This window comes from Oncorhynchus clarkii, chromosome 5 (genome assembly GCF_045791955.1).
Source record: "Oncorhynchus clarkii lewisi isolate Uvic-CL-2024 chromosome 5, UVic_Ocla_1.0, whole genome shotgun sequence".
Lineage (NCBI taxonomy): Eukaryota > Metazoa > Chordata > Actinopteri > Salmoniformes > Salmonidae > Oncorhynchus > Oncorhynchus clarkii.
Genome location: NC_092151.1, coordinates 9,089,826 through 9,111,650, shown reverse-complemented (window position 1 = coordinate 9,111,650; position 21,825 = coordinate 9,089,826). Strand labels below are relative to the sequence as shown.

General features: G+C 40.9%; 2 protein-coding genes across 6 annotated transcripts in view; both read right to left on the bottom strand.

The window, feature by feature from the left end:
- The window catches only part of LOC139408301 (AU RNA binding protein/enoyl-CoA hydratase), a 48,814-nt gene extending 40,696 nt beyond the window's left edge, over positions 1-8,118 (bottom strand). Inside the window, exons 1-5 of the mRNA XM_071152018.1 lie at positions 7,796-8,118; positions 4,727-4,794; positions 4,560-4,647; positions 4,111-4,197; positions 2,014-2,106 (exon numbers count right to left, since the gene is read on the bottom strand). Coding sequence (XP_071008119.1) covers positions 2,014-2,106; positions 4,111-4,197; positions 4,560-4,647; positions 4,727-4,794; positions 7,796-8,018 — 559 coding nt within the window. The 5' untranslated portion in view covers positions 8,019-8,118. The remainder of the gene's footprint in view (positions 1-2,013; positions 2,107-4,110; positions 4,198-4,559; positions 4,648-4,726; positions 4,795-7,795) is intronic.
- Positions 8,119-10,380: 2,262 nt separating this feature from the next.
- On the bottom strand, positions 10,381-16,059 carry LOC139408300 (nuclear factor, interleukin 3 regulated). Of its 5 annotated transcripts, none has more exons than XM_071152013.1 (3): positions 15,877-16,045; positions 15,421-15,524; positions 10,381-12,189 (listed from the first exon to the last, which is right to left on the bottom strand). In XM_071152013.1, the coding sequence occupies exon 3, from the start codon at positions 12,032-12,034 to the stop codon at positions 10,649-10,651; it is 1,386 nt and encodes a 461-aa protein (XP_071008114.1). In that variant the 5' UTR covers positions 12,035-12,189; positions 15,421-15,524; positions 15,877-16,045; the 3' UTR covers positions 10,381-10,648. The 5 variants fall into 5 exon arrangements, with proteins under 5 accessions (XP_071008114.1, XP_071008117.1, XP_071008116.1 ...); XM_071152016.1 differs by lacking the exon at positions 15,421-15,524 and adding an exon at positions 13,317-13,519 and having other exon boundaries at positions 15,877-16,036; XM_071152015.1 differs by lacking the exon at positions 15,877-16,045 and adding an exon at positions 13,317-13,522 and having other exon boundaries at positions 15,421-15,842.
- Positions 16,060-21,825: the final 5,766 nt, after the last annotated feature.

Below are 21,825 nucleotides of genomic sequence, written 5' to 3'. Positions count from 1 at the left end.
TATTGGACATATATCACAAAACCCCGAGTTGTCTTATTGACATAATAAACTGGTTACTAACATAATTAGAGCAGTAAAAATACATGTTTTGTCATACCCGTGGTATATGGTCTGATATACCATGGCTGTCGGCCAATCAGCATCCAGGGCTCGAACCACCCAGTTTTGAAAAGTCAGTAACTTATAAAGTGAATCCATTGCAGGAAGGTAAGCCTGTTCATGTCCTGCCAATAAATATTGGATGAATAATGCAGAAACAAAATGCTCTTTTTTCTTTATTTCACCAGTTGACGTGTCCTGGGGTAAATAATATTTTGGGGAGTCCCTGGGTCGAGCACCCGATTCCCCTTTTAGTTTCAAGCTGGGCTGAAGCGTGTTTGGGTATGCTTTCTTACCATTGCAGGTGTTGTTTAAAAACAAGGGAAATATGGAAAGACTTTAAGTCTAGTTGGTTGTTTGCGAAAACAAGGGAAACAAGAGAGAGGGTGCAAGTTGCTCTCCATCCCTACATAGGGTGTGAAATGTGAGTGACTTTTTTTTTTGTAAGGATGCACAATATATTCATATCGGTAACAGACGGCAATGGTTAAAAACATAACTACCATGCCGTTGTTGCACCCTTATTTTTGGTGTTTACCTTTTGGCTTACAGGCCACAGAACTGCTGCAGGTATCTTTAATGTAAATAAAGGAGGGACTTATACATTCTAGGTTGTAAAATGTTTTCTGCACCCACCCAGGCACCAAGAACCACACAGCTACTGAGTCGGCCCTCACAAAATACTTTAGTTTCATCCCTCACTAACAACAATGACAACCACTATGGCTGTCGACAGTTGATTCATTCAGAGAGGACTCTTCACTCACTCAAGTCTGACATGCATGATCACATCCAATCATCATGATCACATCCAATCATCATGATCACATCCAATCAGCATGATCACATCCAATCAGCATGATCACATCCAATCATCATGATCACATCCAATCTGTGGTGCTATGATGCCATGAAACTTTAAAGCCACTTTCATCTGTGAACACATCCCCCTCCCCCCATCCAATCCGATGCTTAAAATAGATGCTAATAAACTCATCAGAGAACATGTGTGAAAGAATAGGGAATATCGCAGCTCTCTCGTACGGGGGAGGGGAGTGACGTGCTAGAAACGAGGAACAGATTTAATTCTGAGGCTGAGGAAAAACATTGCACACGCTGACATCTGTTCCTTGGTAATTTTTAAAGATGGAGCGTTGATTCGCTCCAGCGAATGGAAGCCGTGTGCATCTCAATAGAAGGGACTTATAAACGCTTGACGAGGACAACAACATGTACGTTCAACAACAATTTGATCAAATACAGTGATGTTTTAGATAGGCATTCATCTTACAAATATCATAACGCTAAATCAAATTATACTAATTTCATCAGTAAATGAATCAACCAACTGCCATAGTCTAATCTCTCAATGTGGGGAAACAAAATATAGGTCAGGTAAATTCTACTAAATCTGTTCTGTACAGTCTATTCATTCATCAGGGCATGTGGGGGCATGTGCACTCTCTTATATTTGCTCGTGATCATTTGTCAACTAGAGAAGTACAGTATTTGAAAAAACATGTACATTAACTCTGTTGAACAGGAATGTTATCATGTCTTATAATCGACCCAGCACAAAGACACTGTGTCAACACTTTGTTTTGCTAGTATGAATCTTTGGAGGCTCTAGAGAAATTCTAGCTGTGTGTACTGTAATGTCTATGCTACACCCCTATATATTAGTAATTTAGCAGACTCTCTTATCCAGAGCGACTTGCAGGAACAATTTAGGGTTTAAGTGCCTTGCTCAAGGGCACATCGACAGATTTTTCACCTAGTCTGCTCTGGGATTCGAACCAGTGACCATTCGGTTACTGGCCCAAAACCCTTAACCACTAGGCTACCTGCTTACCTATATGTACCTGTTTACATACAAGCACCGGCACACCCATTTTAGCACAATGGGTTACTTACAGGCAATTCTGATGTCACAGGACAGAGCCATCTCCAGACCACCACCAAGGGCGGCTCCATCGATAGCTGCGATTGTTGGCATGGGAAGATTGCCTACACAGAAACAGGGGTATTTGTCAAAATGGAGTATGGATGGAAAGCATTTTTCCTCCAGTAGACACAAAGAAAATAAGAAGACATGTCATCGATCATCTCTCTGAAGACAGGTATGTCTCACACACATCCACAACATAAAACAATAACATAATGAAATATGTATAAATGACTCTATGAATTAGCAATGAGTCCTTAGCCCTCAATCACAACAGAGTAAAATGTGTACAGACAATATGAACACATCTCCCTGAAGAACTGAACCTTGTGTAAATACATACGGCGCATTCGGGAAAGTATTCAGACCCTTTAACTTTTTCCACATATTGTTACGTTACAGCCTTATTCTAAAATGGATTCAAATTGTTTTTTTTCCCCCTCATCAAATCTACACACAATACCCCAATAATGACATCACAATACCCCATAATGACAAAGAAAAAACAGGTATAAGAATTAAAAAACAGAAATACCTTATTTACATAAGTATTCAGGCCCTTTGCTATGAGACTCGAAATTGAGCTCAGGTGCATCCTGTTTCCATTGATCACCCTTGAGATGTTTCTACAACTTGGGAGTCCCACCTGTGGTAAATTCAATTGATTGGACATGATTTGGAAAGGCACACACCGGTCTGTATAAGGTCCCACAGTTGGAAGAGCATGTCAGAGCAAAAACCAAGCCATGAGGTCGAAGGAATTGTCTGTAGAGCTCCGAGACAGGATTGTGTCACAACAAATTTCTGCACAATTGAAGGTCCCCAAGAACACAGTGTCCTCCATCATTCTTCAATGGAAGAAGTTTGGAAGCACCAAGACTCTTCCTAGAGCTGGCTGCCTGGCCAAACTGAGAAATTGGGGGAGAAGGGCCTTGGTCAGGGAAGTGACCATCAGGTTCTGCAGAGAAGAATGGGAGAATCTCCCCAAATAGAAGTGTGCCGAGCTTGTAGCGTCATACCCAAGAAGACTCAAGGCTATAATTTCTGCCAAAGGTGCTTCAACAAAGTACTGAGTAAAGGGTGTGAATACTTATGTAAATGTAATATTTCCATTTTGTTATTTAAAAGCCTTTTTCTGCTTTGTCATTAGAGGGTATAGTGTGTAGGTTGAAGAGGGGAAAAAACTATTTAATCAATTTTAGAAGGGGAAAATGTGGGAAAAGACAAGGGGACTGTGTACTTTCCGAATGCACTATAGGTGCAGTGTGGCAGCTCAGTGTTTATCCCATATAGGCTAGGTGCCCTCAAACTAAACTCTGGACCTCCAAGCCAGTTCCACTGTTTTTTTTTCATTGTTCCCTTTTAATCATGGACTGATTTAGACCTGGGACACCAGGTGGGTGCAATTAATTTTCAGGTAGAGGAGAAAACCAGCAGGCTCCGGACCTCGTGGGGTAAGAGTTGAATACCACTGGCCTAGTGAATAACAAGACTCTAAAAATGGAATGGAATGAGTCATCTCATTCCCAGTCCACCTGGCATGAATTTATAACCACAGGAAATGAGCAATTATCATCAATGACTCGAATGGATTTGAGGATGATGAAATGATTCATGTGCTGCTTTGTGAACATGAAACAATTTGGGACATAATGTCCAGACTAATTTGTGCGAAATACTAGGGCCGCGACAACAGGGCCGCGACAATACCAGTATCGCGATACTAGTTAGTATCGTGGAAAGGAAACAAAACACGAAGCGGATTTAACTTCCCTAATGTTGGAAGAAAAAAAAACATCATTATGTTGTCATCCAGAGTCACATTACCTGATTTTCCAAGCTATAGCACACAATATTTTACATACAGCAGTTTTTTTAACCCCTTAAGAGTCGATGTCCACGCCCCTGCGGAAATCTAATTTCTATAATACAAAACATATGTCTGTTTAAAGTAGCAAAGAGTTTGGTCTGCTTCGTGTTTCCATTTTTTTTTTTTTTGTATTGGGAAAAAAATATTGCGATACTGGTACCGTCCCTATGAAATAAGTCGTCAACAATTCCCTCACCGAGTTCTGAGATTAGTGCCCTTGCCTTGGACACAAAGGGTCCAACTTCACTCTGGTGCATTTTGGCCCTCTCTTTAAGGTCCGCACCTGTACAGAGAAAACAACATGTCATTGTCATCCAATAAATCATGTAATAGAATGAAAATGTGCTCTCTCTCCCCCCCAGCTTTTCCGCCAGCATCTACGCTACAGTTACAGACACCATAAAAGCAACAAAAATGTACACAGATTACGGCTAGCGGTAACTGATTCCACACCCCAGTGAGTTATAAAAAATACATGCAGGATATTTTCAAATGTACACAAATAAATGTCAGCCTTTAAATTAACAACATACCCATAGATTTGTATTTATTTCTAAGACTATCACTTACACAGTAAATGCATCATGGGTATAGTTCCAACTGTCTGACCCCTATTGTCACCCAAGATATAAAGTTGTTGTGTACCTGCACAGAATATCCCAGGCACCATGCTACAAATGATGACAGTCCGCACTTTGCTGTTCTTTTTTACACTCTCCACAGCCTCAGTCATCTAACAGAGAACACAATCAAAACGGGTGCTAATGACAGCCACACTATGTGTAGGCTACCTCACGGATGTCCATACATACCTGAATGACAAGGTTTTTGCTGATGGCATTTTTTTGCTTTGGTCGATTGATCCCAAAGACGACAATCCCTAAAAGATAGATGAAACGTTAGGACTACGGAGTGGGGGCCATGAATATCAGAGAGTGGGGGGCCATGAATAGCAGACAGAGTGGGGGGGGGGGCATGAATAGCAGACAGAGTGGGGGCCATGAATAGCAGACGGAGAGGGGGCCATGAATAGCAGACGGAGTGGGGGGCCATGAATAGCAGACGGAGTGGGGGGCCATGAATAGCAGACAGAGAGGGGGGCCATGAATAGCAGACAGAGTGGGGGGCCATGAATAACAGACAGAGTGGGGGGCCATGAATAACAGACAGAGTGGGGGGCCATGAATAGCAGACAGAGTCGGGGGCCATGAATAGCAGACAGAGTGGGGGCCATGAATAACAAACATGATATATGATATTATATAGTACCATAGTACTATGATAAAATATAGTACAGTACCATAGTACTATAATATAGTACAGTACCATAGTACTATAATATAGTGCAGTACCATAGTACTATGAAATAATATAGTACACCCATAGTACTATGATATAATATAGTACACCCATAGTACTATATAATATAGTACAGTAACATAGTACGATGATAAAATAGAGTACAGTACCATAATATAGTACAGTACTATACTACAGTAGTAGTACCATAGTAGTACGATATAATATAGACCCATAGTACTATATAATATAGTACAGCACCATAGTACTATGATATAGTATAGTAGCATGATATAGTATAGTGCCATAGCACTATGATATAATATAGTACAGTACCATAGCACTATGATTGAATATAGTACACCCATAGTACTATGATATAACATGGAAATTATATAATCTGGTGCGCCATAAATCAATATGATCCCTTATTGTGTAAATGTGTCCTATGGAATAACGAGACATCACCATGACATACTACGTCTGTGATCATACTGAATACCATCGATAACACTATGGCACTGAGCCCACAGAGGGTTGTGGGAATGTATTCTTGGTTCCACGTCTCCAGACAGAGGCCAATGGCCATGGGTGAATCTCAAAAGTGTTTCTCTAGAATCCTCCAAGATTTTCCTTGCCTCCTCAATCAAAACAAATCAAATGTTATGTCACATGCGCCGAATACAACAGGTGTGACCTACACCTGTGACATAACATTTGATTTGTTTTGATTGAGGAGGCAAGGAAAATCCTGGACCTCACAGTGAAAAATGCATGCTTACAAGCCCTTAACAAACAATGTAGTTTTAAGAAAAATAAACTAAATAAACTCAAGTAGTTTTTTAAATCTTAAAGTAACACAAAATAACAATAATGAGGCTATAGCCTAGTGGTTAGAGGTTTGGGCCAGTAACCGAAAGGTTGCTGGATTGAATCATCCCCGAGCTGACAAGGTAAAAATCTGTCATTCTGCCCCTGAACAAGGCAGTTAATTCACTGTTCCCGGTAGGCCGTCATTGTAGATAAGAATTAGTTCTTAACTGACTTGCCTAGTTAAAGGTTAAATAATATATATATATATATATACACACACAGGTAACGGTACCGAGTCAATGTGCACGGTACAGGATAGTTAAGTAATTGAGGTAATATTGACATGTAGGTAGGGGGTAAGTGACTATGCATTGATAACAGCGATTAGCAGCAGCAGAAAAAAGGCGAGGGGGGGTTCATGAAAAGGCGAGGGGGGGGGGGGGGGGGGGGGGGGGTTCATGAAAGACGTCAGAGGGAAGCAGTACTCTCTCTGACATTTCGATAAGCCGGCGAGGAATTGAGCAAAATACTTTTGACATTAACTGGCAAGTCCTGGACTGGGGATTGAAGGGATAACACCAAACTCATCATCCTTTATATTGACATTAGGACAAGATCACAAAGTTGGGAAGTGGTGAGATTTTGCAGAGTCAAGTAATTGACACTGACAAATACCTTGGAGTCAGTTTGAACATGGATGTTGTACGTAGACGACTTCTGGATAGTTATCTCTGACATAGCTAGAGAAAATGTGACAAATCTTTTTTGGAGATGATTTATCTAGTTTTACAATTGGATCAGTTGGGAATTGTTTTACCAAAATAGTCCCCAGCAAAAAATACTAAAATAAAGAAAATATTGGCAATTTAAGCTTTCTTTAGTGTTATGTGTCAGTCATTCAAATCCGCTATGTAGGCAATAGGTCATGTACAACAGGTGTAGGTAGACACCTTACCGTGAAATGCTTACTTACAAGCCCTTAACCAACAATGCAGTTCAAGAAATAAACTAAGGTAAAATAATTAAATTAAATTAAAAAGTACCAAGAAAAGGACATAGCAATAACGAGGCTATAGAGAGCGGGTACCGGTACCGAGTCAATGTGCGGGATACAAGTTAGTCGAGGTAATTTGTAAAGTGACTTTGCATAGATAACAAACAGCTTGTAACAGCAGTGTAAAAACAAAGGCGGGTGGCCATTTGATTAGTTGTTCTAGGTGAGGTAATCTGTACATGTAGTTTGGGGTGAAGTGACTATGCATAGGTAACAAACAAACAGAGAGTAGTAGCAGTGTACAAAATGGAGGGGGGGGGGTAACTGGGGGTAACTGGAGTCTGACCATTTTTGGGGGCCTTCCTCTGACACCGGCTGGTATAAAGAGCCTAGATGTCAGGAAGCTTGGACCAAGTGATATGATTAGTGGTTTCACCACAGCATTCACTTTACAGTCTACACTAGTGAAATAGGATTCGTTCTATACGTTTTCTTTCAACGTTTGGTAATTAGCATAGGACATTGTAACATATTTTAAGAAACAATGTTTCTCTTTCAAGGATTAGTCACTGCAACATTGTTTTTGACAGTTAAGATGTTGAGCGATAGATAGCGTAGCAGCTAACAGAGCAGCTTTATCTGCAGGCAACTCAAGCGTGTCGCGTTGAGTTGTTATAGCTTTTTGATTTGGCAACACACTTCCTGAAACAAAGTCGTCTTACACCAACAACACGATTTGGGATTGTTTTATACATTAATGGCAATGGCTAGCTACCTGAATCTTCTCCGTCCAGATATCTAATGCTCAAGTCATCCTTAATATCGGAGCTGTAATGACGGGTCGCTCCATTGCTTGTCGGACGAATGTACTGTAGTTTGTTGTTGAGGACATTGTGCAAAGACTTCGTATGCTCCTGCAATCTGCGCACTCCCTCGATGGTACCCGTTTGGGGTCGAATAGCTTGCAGAAGTACTCGGCAACCCACAAGAACCGCCATACTGTCGTGCTGCAGTGTTGTTTTGACTTTCAACTTTGAACCGAGTGTGACGTGGGGTTGACCACGTGACCAGCCGCAGAATAGGATTCCCTCTGCTAGTTACAGCCATAAAACAATGCTCTCTCCATAATTGTTTAAACAAACAAAAAACTCGCCATCGAAATCCATCACTTTGACCTGTGTATCTTCGTCGAGGCCGTAATAAACACTACAGTGAAATTCTGAGCTATGGCACAAACGCATTTTTTGCCCAAACATGCATTAGATGGGACAAAAACGAAGCAACTTGAATTGTTGCCTGCACTCAAGATGCGTTGGTCTCAGGTTGTCCATCAAAGAGTGAAACCACCAACAAAATGTAAACACTGCAGTGTGCTGTATCTCTTTACATCGTAACTGCCCTTTGATCCTGTGTGCAGTACTCAAGGAATTATATTCAATGAAATTAAGCAGTTTGCTATTAGCAAACATGACTTTGCATGACACCATTGTTCTCCTGTGGCTTAGTTTTATGGTTATAATGGATTAAGAAAGACAGTTGTATTAATCTCATTAAGGTAGGCTATTAATGAAAATGATGTGGTATTTCAATCATTTAAATGACTGAGACTGTAGTCTTTAAACCAATAATTTCAGTAGTACCCCAGTCAGCCAGTGAAGGAATGTAGACATGCCGACTGTATAGTAGTTTTTGCTGTGATGAGGCTGGATTACTGACCCAGATTTAATGAGATATTGTTATTATTACGTGTCTGTAGACTTACATCCCAGGCATTATCTTATAATGTAATTGAGGAGACTGAAAAGATTTGGCATGAGTCCTCAGGTGGGTCCTCAGATCTACAAAAGGTTCTACAGCTGCACCATCGAGAGCATCTGGTTGCATCACTGCCTGGTATGACAACTGCTCGGCCCCCAACCATAAGGCACTACAGAGAGTAGTGCGTACGGCCCAGTACATCACTGGGGCACCGCTTCCTGCCATCCAGGACCTCTACACCAGGCTGTATCAGAGGAAGGCCCAAAACATTTCAAAGACTCCAGCCACCCTAGTCATAGACTGTTCTCTCTGCTACCGCACGGCAAGCGGTACCGGAGCACCAAGTCTAGGTCCAAGAGGCTTCTTAACAGCTTCTACCCCCAAGCCATAAGACTCCTGAACATCTAATCAAATGGCTACCCAGACTATTTGCATTGTCCCCCCCCCCCCCACACACACACCTCTTTTACACCGCTGCTACTCTCTGTTGTTATCATCTATGCATAGTCACTTTAATAACTGTACTTGTACATATTACCCAAATTACCTCCACTAACCGGTGCCCCCGCACATGGACTCTGTGCTGGTACCCTGTATATAGTCTCACTATTGTTATTTTACTGCTGCTCTTTAATTACTTGTTACTTTTATTTCTTATTCTTATTTGTACTGCTTTTTTGGTTAGGGGCTCGTAAGTAAGAATTTCACTGTAAGGGCTACACCTGTTGTATTCCGCGCATGTGACTAATAAAATGTGATTTGATTATTTGATTTGACCAAGATACTGGGGACAGAGCCAACATGGTCTTCAATGCTTTACTTTGTTATAGTTGTGGCCATATGACCGAAATCAATAAAAAAAATGGACAAAATGCAAGTTAGGCTGGTTGCTGTGAGAAAACAAGTTCTCAATGGGATATATTTGTTGGCTTCAGATGGCACTAATTTATTCATAATTATTAATTTACTGTATATGTAAATGTAATGTTCTAATTTCAAGGTAAGGTTGTATAGTTAGTTGTATGTTAGTCAGCTGATTTTCATGGTTAAAAAGACTATTGTTTTGCTTAGGGGTGCTCTTGGGCCAAAAAGGGTCCCCTTAAATGGACAGAAATATTGTCCATAAATGACCTCATTGGACAGAAAGGGCAACACCTCCCCACACTTATCAGCAAAAAGCATATAGGCTATTGTTGGCCTAATACTTTGTGTGGTTTCATGATATACTGTAAGAAATTGATAATTATCATAAATGTATATGACTAGGAACCAATCAGCAAAGAGTCTATCCAAAATTGTATGTAAACAATAAGCAATTTAACTCACGTAGTGTTTCTTTAACTTGTCTGGGTTGGGAACACAAAAGCGGGCATCTGCAGAGCTCCCTTCATGTACATGTCTCACCTGTAGTTTTTCCCCTGCTTCCCCTGCTAAACTCTTCAGAGATTGTAATGGACATGAACCGTTTCCGATGAGTGTATTGCATTAATCCTACCAGTGTCAGAGACAATGATTTATTTGCATCCTTGTCGTGAACTGTTTGTTGAAATACTTAACAGATCAACTGAAAATAACACTGCTAAAAGACACACACGCACACGGTTCAGTGCTTACACATATTTATTGTCAACAAAAAAAGTCACCATTTACAACAAAACTTTCAAAAGTTGACATAAAATGTGCATGTACAGTAGCCTCAGCCTGACATTTGGCTTTGGGTTACAGGTGGAGTTATGAAGAAGATACGCCGAACTACAACAGCAAGTGCACAACACACCATTCATTTTAAATGTACTGCATTTATACACCATATCAACCGCACAGTGCAATAGTAAATACAGTGGAAAACAAGGCATTGTGCAAACAGAACTCATTTTGAGTAACATCCTTTCGATAATGACTCATGATCAGTAGTGCTTTTGGTTGATTCTATCACGGACCCTTGTCTCGATGTTATCAGTCTTTTCAGAGACAAAACTTCTGCAGACAGGTCAGCTATGCCTCGTTTTAAGTACAAGTTCTCAGAGTCTGAGTGGGCGTAGGAGCCGTCTTCAAGGTCCAGAGTGAGTTTTTTGGAGACAGGGACCGGGGAGAGCCTGTTCTGGTAGCCATTTTGTGGCTTCTCTGAGCTGTCTTTGTGCCAGTGCTCTGGTCGGTGGGTCCAATCCCGGATGTTGGTCACTTGGAGTGACAAGGGGCTGAGGGGCGACTGCATGTAGTCTGCCACGGCACCCTGGCCCCTCTGGTAGTCTTCTCTGGCCGACATGTCGATGGGAGAGGAGGACTTTCCAGAAGAGTCGTAGTCAGGGTCGATGGCCTCCACTTTGATTGGAATGGCCCTGTTCTTGAGCCGCAGTTTGTGGGGCAGAGCCGACGAACAAGCATCTGGCACTTTGAGGCGGGATACGATGACGCTCTTCGGGTCAGCGGCATGTGGCATGGGGCCTTTGGGGACCTGCTGCTCATCCTCGCCGTCCGAGGACTTACTCACGGCCCCGTCGTCCGAGGTCCTCGGGGAGTTGCTGATCGACCTGGTGAGCGGCAGGAACGGGGAGGGTTGGGAGTAAACCCCGGGGAAAGGGCTGGTAATGTAGTTCCTGTACAGTTCGTATGGACTGCTCCTCTCACGCACGTAGCTTCCGTGCTCAGCTGGCTCTTGCTTGATGATCTCGGGGGTCCTGCACATGCTACCCTTGGTCGCTGCAGAGATTTCGGCCATGTCAGACAGCGTGCTGTGAGGGGAGTGCTTGATGACCGATATGCAGCTGCTGCCCAGGTGAGGGGACTCTAGGTCCCTGATGCAAGAGTCTCGGGCTTCGCCCGGCGAGACAAAGTCGTGGTAGAGGGCGGCCGTTGTAACAGAGATCTTCTGCACTTCCTGCGTGTAGGCCGCAGAGCTGACCAGGCCGAATTTGAGTTTCAGGGCCAGCAGCTCTCCTTTGAGGGAAGCGTTCTCCTCGCCCAGGGCCAGCAGCTTGTTCTCCAGCACCATGTCGTTGAGGCGCCGCTTCTCCCGCGAACGCTTGGCCGCCTCGTTGTTCTTGCGCCGCCTCTCCCAGTAGAGATTGTCTTTCTTCTCGTCGGGGATGAACTCCCGTTTCCTGCGGCAGGAGGTGCCTTTGGCCTTGAAGGGCATGGTGGAGAGCTTGTGGTCCATCAGATCCCTGTCGGCCCCTTGAAGGGCCACAGCCAGAACCAGGGCGTCCTCTCCGCTGTAGGAGCCATTTGACAGTGGCTCACTCTTGATGGTCTGCATATTTCAACGATTGGGATATTTGTGTTCAAGAAACTCATAGGTCCTTAGTCCTTTTGACTGGACATCTCGTTATCTTAAACCAAAAGGTACCAATGACATTTGTGTCCAACAATGGTAGTTCCAACAGGGGAATGGTTCTTTAGAATTCACCAAAGCTGTTGAGAAAAGAAAAAGGGAAGTTTTAGATATCAAAGTTTAAGATCAGATGGCTTTTCACATTTGTCTTTGGCTTCCATTTCATGTGCTTGGTCACAGTGTACATCACTATCACATGAATCTTTCGGCTGAGTAAACATAGATGTTGCTTAGTACTCATAGAGTACTGTAAGAAACACATTCTGAAGATTATGTGCACGCTGACCTTTTCTACATACTGCGTAATAAAGGGCACGTTTTGTGTTTGACTGGGATTTTTTTGTGCAGAACATATCATATATACCCGCAAAGGAGTAGCCAGGCTTGTTAAGCAAGCCAGGCACCATAATATGGTTTTGTCTTCAAACGTATAGCAGCTATAGGTGGATGAACTTGAAAAACTGGATCTGGAGTTCGTGATGCCATAATAATCTCATAACGTTTAGTATAACTGACTCTCAAAGTAGCTGAAATCCTCAGCGGTTTTGAGACGTGAAATATCCTCCACGCCATTATTTAAAACCCATTTTGTAATCTAGACTTTGGACATCTTGTATTATTACACCATAATGTAAAGCGACTTTTACAGCAGAGGAAAATGAATGTCTGAGCTCAGTTGAGCTTTGTAACAAATGACGGAATGTCTGCATAGCAAGCTTATGTAATGTCTTTAACATTCACCTCCTGCTTAACAGTAGATTTACACCAGTCCATGTCCAATACACTGTTTAGGTATAGGTATGTATCATTCTTTATTATACACTGGGTGGTTCGAACCCTGAATGCTGATTGGCTGACAGCTGTGGTATATCAGATACCGTATACCATGGGTATGACAAAAACATTTATTTTTATTGCTCTAATTATGTTGGCAACCAGTTTATAATAGCAATAAGGCACCTCAGGGGCTTGTGGTATTTGGCCAATATTTCTGTATCCAGGCTCATGCGTAAGAAAAGTTTTTAGCTGTGATATAATGGCAATATACCACACCCCCTCGGGCCTTATTGCTTAATTCTGTATTGTTTACTGACAGGGTGCCTGTGAGCAGGTTACACCACTGAGGGTGGCCCTTGGCCACACATCTTACAACACTGAGCCTGCTGGTCATCTATGAACGTTTGAACATCTTGAAGAACAATCTTGCCTTAATGGCCATCTACTCTTATAATTTCCATCCAGCACAGCCAGAAGAGGACTGGCCACCCCTCAGAGCCTGGTTCCTCTCTAGGTTTCTTCCTAGGTCCTCTCCTTTCTAGGGAGTTTTTCTTTAGCCACTGTGCTTCTACGTCTGCATTTCTTGGTGTTTGGTGTTTTAGGCTGGATTTCTGTATAAGCACTTTGTGACATCTGCTGATGTAAAAAAGGCTTTATCAATACATTTGATTGATTGATGCTACTCATCCTAAGAGGGGACATAAACTGTTAAACTTTGCAACCTCTTGAGATCACAATATCAAGAGGGATATGCTTGCTGAATCAGGTCTCCATTTCCCTATTATAACAGACCAATCAGATGCCCTATCTTCATTCTTCACTAGAGAAAATGTATTACAGTGGATTCAATGTTTTATTAACTATTACCATTAGTTGGGTCCCATTCTCTCTCTCCCTCTCAAATTCTAATTCAAATGGGTTTATTGGCATGGGAAACATGTTTACATGGCCAAAGCAAGTCTTTCTTGATCTCTTTCTCTCCCTCTCTCTCTTTCTCCTTCTAAAAGTACAGTGGAGGAATTAGGTAAAAACATTATCATAAATGCATTAGACTGTCCATCTGTATCTACAGACAAAGTAGATGCGTGTAACAAGTACAACGTTTTCCAGGACGAATGGAGGACAAGACTACTCTGACATTTTAGGATGACACAACTGCGAAATCCATTGGTCGGAGAGTGACGAAAATTATGCGATTTTTGAGCGCGCACGACCCCATTCAGGCTCTACAAATGATGTCATCGCCAGAGGTCTAAGCATTAAGTCATGCACACTGAAACAATGCCCGTTTCAAAACAGTCTAGGAGGAAAAGCTATTTGCTATTTTCTTGCGGCAAGTCAGTTGAACAGCAAGATCTATTAGTGCCGTAAACCCACTACCCTAAACATAGATGTTTAGCTCCAGTCGTAAAAGAGCTGAGAGACTGCCTGACAATGACCTTCAATGGTCAAACTCGGCGGTGCGTTCAAATCGAATGAGATAAACAACTCGGAGCCAAATGCGTGGGCTTTACAAAAGGCGTGGTCCTTTAGTAACCACAGCCTAGGCTTATAGTCAGATTAAGCAGCAATGGAATAAAAAAAACTACACAGCTATACTGTAGTTACATTGTGTTCCTATATTGAAGCCTACACCGTGCTCCCATAACTCCCAAAAGCAAGGAACAAAGGAATGCGTCCAGTCATAATCATCACACGTGGTCGGACAGAAACAACAAAATAAAACAAAATCAGGGAACAATGACGTCAGACTCTCACAATTGACACTATGCTAACTAAAGGCCCGAAACACGTGCGAATGAGTCTGCGATGTTTTTCTATACATTTATAATGGAGTTGTTTTTTGGAATGAACTTGAGTCAATATCGCGGCAATAGTGTAGGCAACAACGGTACAATAACGTTTTATACTACGGTTGCTTACAATGTCGCCAAACGCGTACCAAATTGAACAATACACTCTGCAAATATTGATTCCCCGCTCTTTTTTTGATACCATGCTCGGATTTGTGAGTCATTTTAGCCTATGAGCAAAAACTCTTGACAGTCTATAGGTGTAACGTGCAAAGTTCCTCAATCGTTAAACAGCGACGGAATGTTCTGATTGTCAGTCAGAACAGGACCCGAAAGAATGAGGTGCTCGTTCACCGTCATGTCCCATTGCCCCTGATTACTTCATTGTGTCAGGATTATAAAATAAGCGCGATCAACTCCATCCCTCCCCAGCAAATTCTGAGGCTGAGGAGGTTATGCAATGTTAGCCTATACAGGACTGGTAAATTTGTTTAAAGAAAAATGATCTAACACTAAGAACAAATACATGTCTACTTGAAGTACATTATCCAAGCCTATTTCCTCAATGGAAAGCATCACACATAGATAGTCCCATGCATGTTTTGCTTGCTGTATGGGTATGTAGGCTAATGCCCATTTTAAACTGCAACGGTGTGATGTAAAGCAGTACTTGGATAAGCTACCAACACGGGCATATTAGGCTATTATATATATATACGATTTTTTAAAACATTTTTTTACTTATTTCCATCCGCAGAGAGACAGCAGCAAATCCACCCACATCGAATTCCAGGTCACTGTGCCATGTTCCGTCTGCGCGTAATGTTTACTGGTAGTTATCGAGCCTAAAATGATACAAAATATCAAACTAACCCGCACGCTCGCTACTGTAGCAACATGTGAAGTCTCCAGCGGTTACAGCTAACCAAGCAGGCGAACCTCATACGTTACATCATGCGTGATACCACAGCTATCCAACTAGCTAATTACACAGTAATACACTTGTTATGAGTTAATGTAATACGTTTTTTAAAAAAAATAACAGGTAAACTTTTAAAATTAATGAATATGGTACAATACAATAGCTAGAGATTTTGTCCATAGAGACTAAATAGTTAGGGCGGCCAACTAGACTGCGTAAACATAATTTCCACCAGTATGGCTGGCTTTCCAACGCTTAACTAAAATAAAAATTACCTTTTCAAGCATCAGGGTGATAAAAAAAAAGTATTGTTTTCCGATGTATACCGTGTAAAAGAGTATAGGCTGAATTTCTGATTTACAAAAACAAATAGTTTTGCCGGAGGTAAAAATCCAGTAAATTTGGAGAAACGTTCCTTGTCTGCTTCGCTTTTCCTTTCGGAGTGACACTAGTATTCTGCCAGCAGCATAAACGGTGACGTATGCTAATGAAGAATTATTCAAAATAAAAGCCCGCATTTCAAAACATTGCAATGTGGTTAACTAATTCATTTAAGATATTAGATTTTAATCAATGGACATGTTATTGTGATTAGAAGCGAATGAAATAAGGACTTTATGGAAACAATTACACATATGCTTCTAAAAACATTTTTTAAGACAACCATATCGAAAAAATACAATGTTCAGACAATGTTCACAATATTGGGCTTTCCACTCCACCCATTCCATTGGTCCCAATGCAATGCACTGTAGGGCCTATACATTACATATTGGCTTATAGAGAAAAAACGATTCTATATGCCTTTAGTTAAAGTGTGGTTGGGTATACTCAATAGGCTCTGTAGAATCTATAGATGGTGTTTTGGGGGTACTTAGGTCTATATACCCAGCAGCAGTATATACTCCAACCATTCCATTCACTGTAATGCCTGTAAATGACACATTGGCTTATAAAGAAAAAAATGAGGTAATAAAAAAATATATATAACACTTTAGCCAATTGTATTTCTCTATAAGCCAATATGTAATTGATAGGCCCTACAGTGTGTTGGAATTGGACCAATGGAATGGGTGGAGTAGAAAGGGTGTTTAGACCACAGTCCCCCAAGAAACAAAACCCATATATAGATTCTACAGACCCTACTGAATATTCCCAACCCTACTTAGGAAAAAAAAAAAAATCTGCAATCGTGCTTCGAGCATAATATCCTGTTGCCAGGAGAACAGTAATCGAAGTGACCGCTGCCTCGTGAATTTGTGTTAGTAGGTCAGTGGAGAAGTGTATTGGCGGCGTGCAGTGAGTGAAAGCCCACGCAGCCAATTGAAACCCAGCATTTTCTGTTTTGAGCCAATGATTCTTTATTCCAGTAGACATATCAAGTCTGATGCTCGTGAAGTCGCAAATCTTTTTCGGGGAACACAGTAACAATGAGATATTCATATCAATGGAAGAATTTAAAACATTGTGAATTTTGATTGATGGCAATTTTTAATATTTTAATTAGATGGAAACATTTCGAGTACAAATATGATTCTAGAAAAAAAAACATTAATGTTAAAGATTTTTGCATTAAAGTAATCAAAGTCAACTCTTTAGTGAGCTAGCATACACCACCATATATTGTACATTTATAACAATGACGTGACCCTGCAAAACAAGAGTGTCCTCTATTGACTAAAATATATCAAAACTAGATATGATGCCATATTTGATGCCATATTTAGAGGCCGTTTAAATAATTTTGGTTACAATATATATATATATATATATATATATATATATATATATATATATATATATATTTTTTTTTTTAAATGACCATAACTTAGGCCAAGTTAATATGAATCGAATTGTGCAGTTTAGTTTCTAGGCTACTCAGGAAAAAGACTTGGAGTAATGGAACATGAGCATATAACCGTGCCTATTTATTTTACACCTGCCCTCAACAATGACTATTTACACCTGCCCTCAACAATGACTAGACTAACTTATTAACACAAGTAAGATCAGTTATCCAAATTGCTAAATTATGGGATGAAGGATGAAAAACAAATTAGTATGAGCAGTACTAATGTGTAGGTAGGGTTTACAGACTCATGCTCTTTATAAAGAAAGTGCGACATCACCTGGCGGCAAAGACCATATTCATGTAATTTACTGTTCAACGTATGTTTGAATAATAAACGAACTAGGCATACAATAGGACCATTGTCATTTAGGGAATTTTAATCATAACATACCGTTAACTTACATTTTATAATAGGCTTCAATAGTTTTAAGCCAAAACAGATTTTGGAAGGGCAACACAGCAGCAAAATATCAAAAAAATAAATAAAAAAGGTTAGAACAGTCAATGGGGATTCAATCCAAAAATCTGTGCGATTTTGACAAAATTATTTGCTTTAGGTTTTTCACCTCGGCACATAGCGACGCCAACTGATGCCTTAAATGTCCATTCTCAATCATTTCACCTGAGACGATTGTAGCAGGTGAACTTGTCATTATTTCTGGCGTCGTTGCTTCTTTTGACACTAACAATTTACTGCAAGAGCTGGCAAAATATTGCGGCAACTTGTCTTTTTCAGGTTGAACGTTAGACCTACTTGAATTAGGCTTACTTTCTTTTTCGCAATCCCATTGTATCAATTCTTGCTCATCCATATGGCGCATAGGCCTAGTCCCATTGTAGATGCACAGTTGACCACTGTTCTTTATTTCATTGTCGTTATCTGTAGAAGCTCTGTTCAACAAATTCGTTTGTTCTTTTAGAGGTTTGTTAGCTTTGAACCTCAATTTGTGAGGTAAAAGGTACATTGTCCCACCGTCGGTGGTTGTTCTGTCATGGGCTTGTGCGCCCCTTTCAGTTATTTCCGAAGAGCACGGTTCTGTACCGTGACTCTGACCGTCAATTGAGATTACTTTATTTGCGCGGTCGAGATCCACAGGTGTGTTTCCATTTGCAAAATCTTCAATGTTGGCATCTCGTGCATGGTGCGCACGTGCATTGGAGTATTGAGCGCTTGTCCGAATCACTGAGTATGATATGCCGACATTTGGAGAGGTGCTATATCTGGATGGTGATTCAAATATATGAGAAGGATAATGTCCAACATTGCATGCAATACCAACATTTCTGTAGCACTGATAGTCATTCAAAATTGGCACAGGTGGATAAGAATCGGGTACTCCAGCTCCGGAGAAACATTCCTTGTCCGGAGAATGGAATTGGTGAGAAACATCTGAACAGTTAAGATGGGTTCTTCGACAGGTGCCAACATTGGGGAAATCTGGGTTATGGGTGAATCCAGGAGTAAATGTATTGTCCGACACATCTTTTGAAACATTAAACGTTGTGTCAAATGACACATCAGGTGGCAGCATCCAAGGAGCCGCACGAGGGACACTAGTTGAGGCCGGATGAAAACAATGTGTTGAGAAGTGTTGTTCATCGACGGGTTTATCACGACCACCGTCCACTCCAATGGCGCGATATTGGACGGCTGAAAGGGTCGCTCTTAGTTTTTCGTTCTCTCTGAGAAGTTCATTTGCTCGCCCCTCTAACAGAATCCCTTCCATTCTCCGACGCTGCCTTGACATTTTCGCTGCCTCGTTGTTTCTTTTCCTTTTGAACCAATAATTGACATCTTTTTGCTCCTCGGGTATGAACTCTCTCTTTCTGCGCACTCGTAGTCTCCCTTTAGGACTAAAGGTCGAATTTAATCCCAAAACTGAGTTTGCGTAAAGAGGCACAGGGCTGCTGGTGTTGTCACCAGACTCCTGAGAAGGAGAGGACAACATGGTGGTCGTGGACATCACTTTTGGATAAAGCGATGTATCTTGGCTAGTCTGCATCCCACCTACACTTATCCATTGTTTTGCCATAAATTATGTGCGTAAATCCAACCTTTTTTCTGTGCACGGGCAACGTTCATTCTGTAGGCCACAACTTCGAGGTCCATCTATGTGCATGCCTTTTAAGTGAATTCAGAGTGACATTCGAGGATGCTGTCATTGTCAGTTGGATCAGTGAGGCACGCCTACACTTTGCAAAACCACAAGGATAAATCGAGTGAAGCTGTATCTGTTATGTTTTTACGCGCCAGCTCGTGCACTTTTGTTAATCACAATGCAGCATTTTACAGCGCTTGACGTTTTGAGCCGAACCAAGGCCACCCCCCCCCCCCCCCCCATTTCAAAAACGTAAAATGGGATGCCAGCACGGCAGAGATATCAAAACCACTCAATTTGTATGTTCACTGCAAAGATTAGGAATTTTTTTTAAATATTCTTACTTTAATACGATTTTATGTTCATTGTAATGCATTTATATATTTTGTCTTTTGATGGTAAAGGTTATGTAAAAGGAACCTTCTCCCCATTTTTCTTTGAAGAACAATATCAGCAGAGGATATTTTATCAACAAAATAATTCACATTACATCGCTCTTCTTCAGGTGATGAAGTGGATATATATAACACATACTATATATATATATAGATATATATATAGATATATAGTACCCTCCGTAATTATTAGTACAGTGACGCATTTCTTCTTCTTTTGGCTCTATACTCCAGAAATTTGGATTTGAAATCAAACAATGACTAGGAGGTTAAAGAGCAGACTGTCAGCTTTAATTTGAAGGTATTTTCGTCCATATTGAGTGAACCGTTTGATGTAGTCATTGCGTGCTATGCATATGGGACCAAATACTTAACCTGTTACTACTTTAATACATATATAAGTGAATTTGTCCCAATACTCTTGGTCCCCTAAAATGGGTATACTGTGTACAAAAAAAAAGTGCTGTAATGTCTAAACGGTTCACCCGAGATTGTAGTGAAAAAGGTATAGATTCACGCGCAGAGCGCGGCAGGTGTTTATTTCGCCTTCGCAGGAAGGCAGGAATCGTGGTCACAGGCAGGCAAACAAGCAGGTGAATCAAAAACTAGGACTGAAGGCTATAACTGGTTCTCACAAACGAGCTAGGAAAATGCTTAATAGAGTCAAAACGAACAATACCTCAAAGGCACAAACACAATGAACTTAATATAAGGAGCTGATGAGACCACGTGAGTAACTAACACAGGTGAAATCAATGAACAAAAATGAAAGACAGGGCTACGTTCAAGAACACAAAGAAACAGAACACAAGGTTGACTAAGAATATAAATACTGAACCTTACAGATATGGATGAAAATACCCTCAAATTAAAGTTCTGACAGTTCTGACAGCAATTTAACCTCGTAGTCATTGCCAATTGTAGAAACAATGCTTCTCTGTCCCAATAATTATGGAGGGCACTGTATTCATTGAATTATACATATTCAGTTACACTCCCGTGGAATAATGAAAAATAAGAAATAGTTTTGTTTGACTTTTATTTTCAGGTTTACTCTGATCAGTTGAAACTTAAAGGGAACATATACAGTGCATTCGAGAACGTATTCAGACCCATTTTACATTTTACATTTTGTTACATTACAGCGTTTTTCTAAAAATGATTCAATCGTTTTTTCCCCCCCTGTCCACAAACAATACCCCATAATGACAAAGCAAAAATAGTTTTTTATACAGTATCAGTCAAAAGTTTGGACACACCTACTCATCCAAGGGTTTTTCTTTATTTTTACTATTTTCTACATTGTAGAATAATAGTGAATACATCAAAACTATGAAATAACACACATGGAATCATGTAGTAACCAAAACATGTGTTAAACAAAAATATTCTTCAAAGTAGCCACCCTTTGCCGTGATGACAGCTTTGCACACTTTTGGCATTCTCTCAACCAGCTTTATGAGGTAGTCATCTGGAATGCATTTCAATTAACAGGTGTGCCTTGTTAAAAGTTCATTTGTGGAATTTCTTTCCTTCTTAATGCATTTGAGCCAATCAGTTGTGTTGTGACAAGGTAGGGTTTGGTATACAGCAGATAGCCCTATTTGGTAAAAGACCAAGTTCATATTATGGCAAGAACTGTGATGTGATGAGGTTGCACCCAGGAGCCAAGAAGAGACCAGAGGAGGAATCAGTGGTTTAGGATAAACGTAAATACTTGACTGAAAAACGATAACAGGAGGATCACAGTAACACTGGGGAAACAACAAATACTAGGTATCGAAAACTCACTCAAGAGGTTCTCAGTGTGGTTGGAGCAGACATCAAGAGGTTCTCAGTGTGGTTGGAGCAGACATCAAAAGGTTCTCAGTGTGGTTG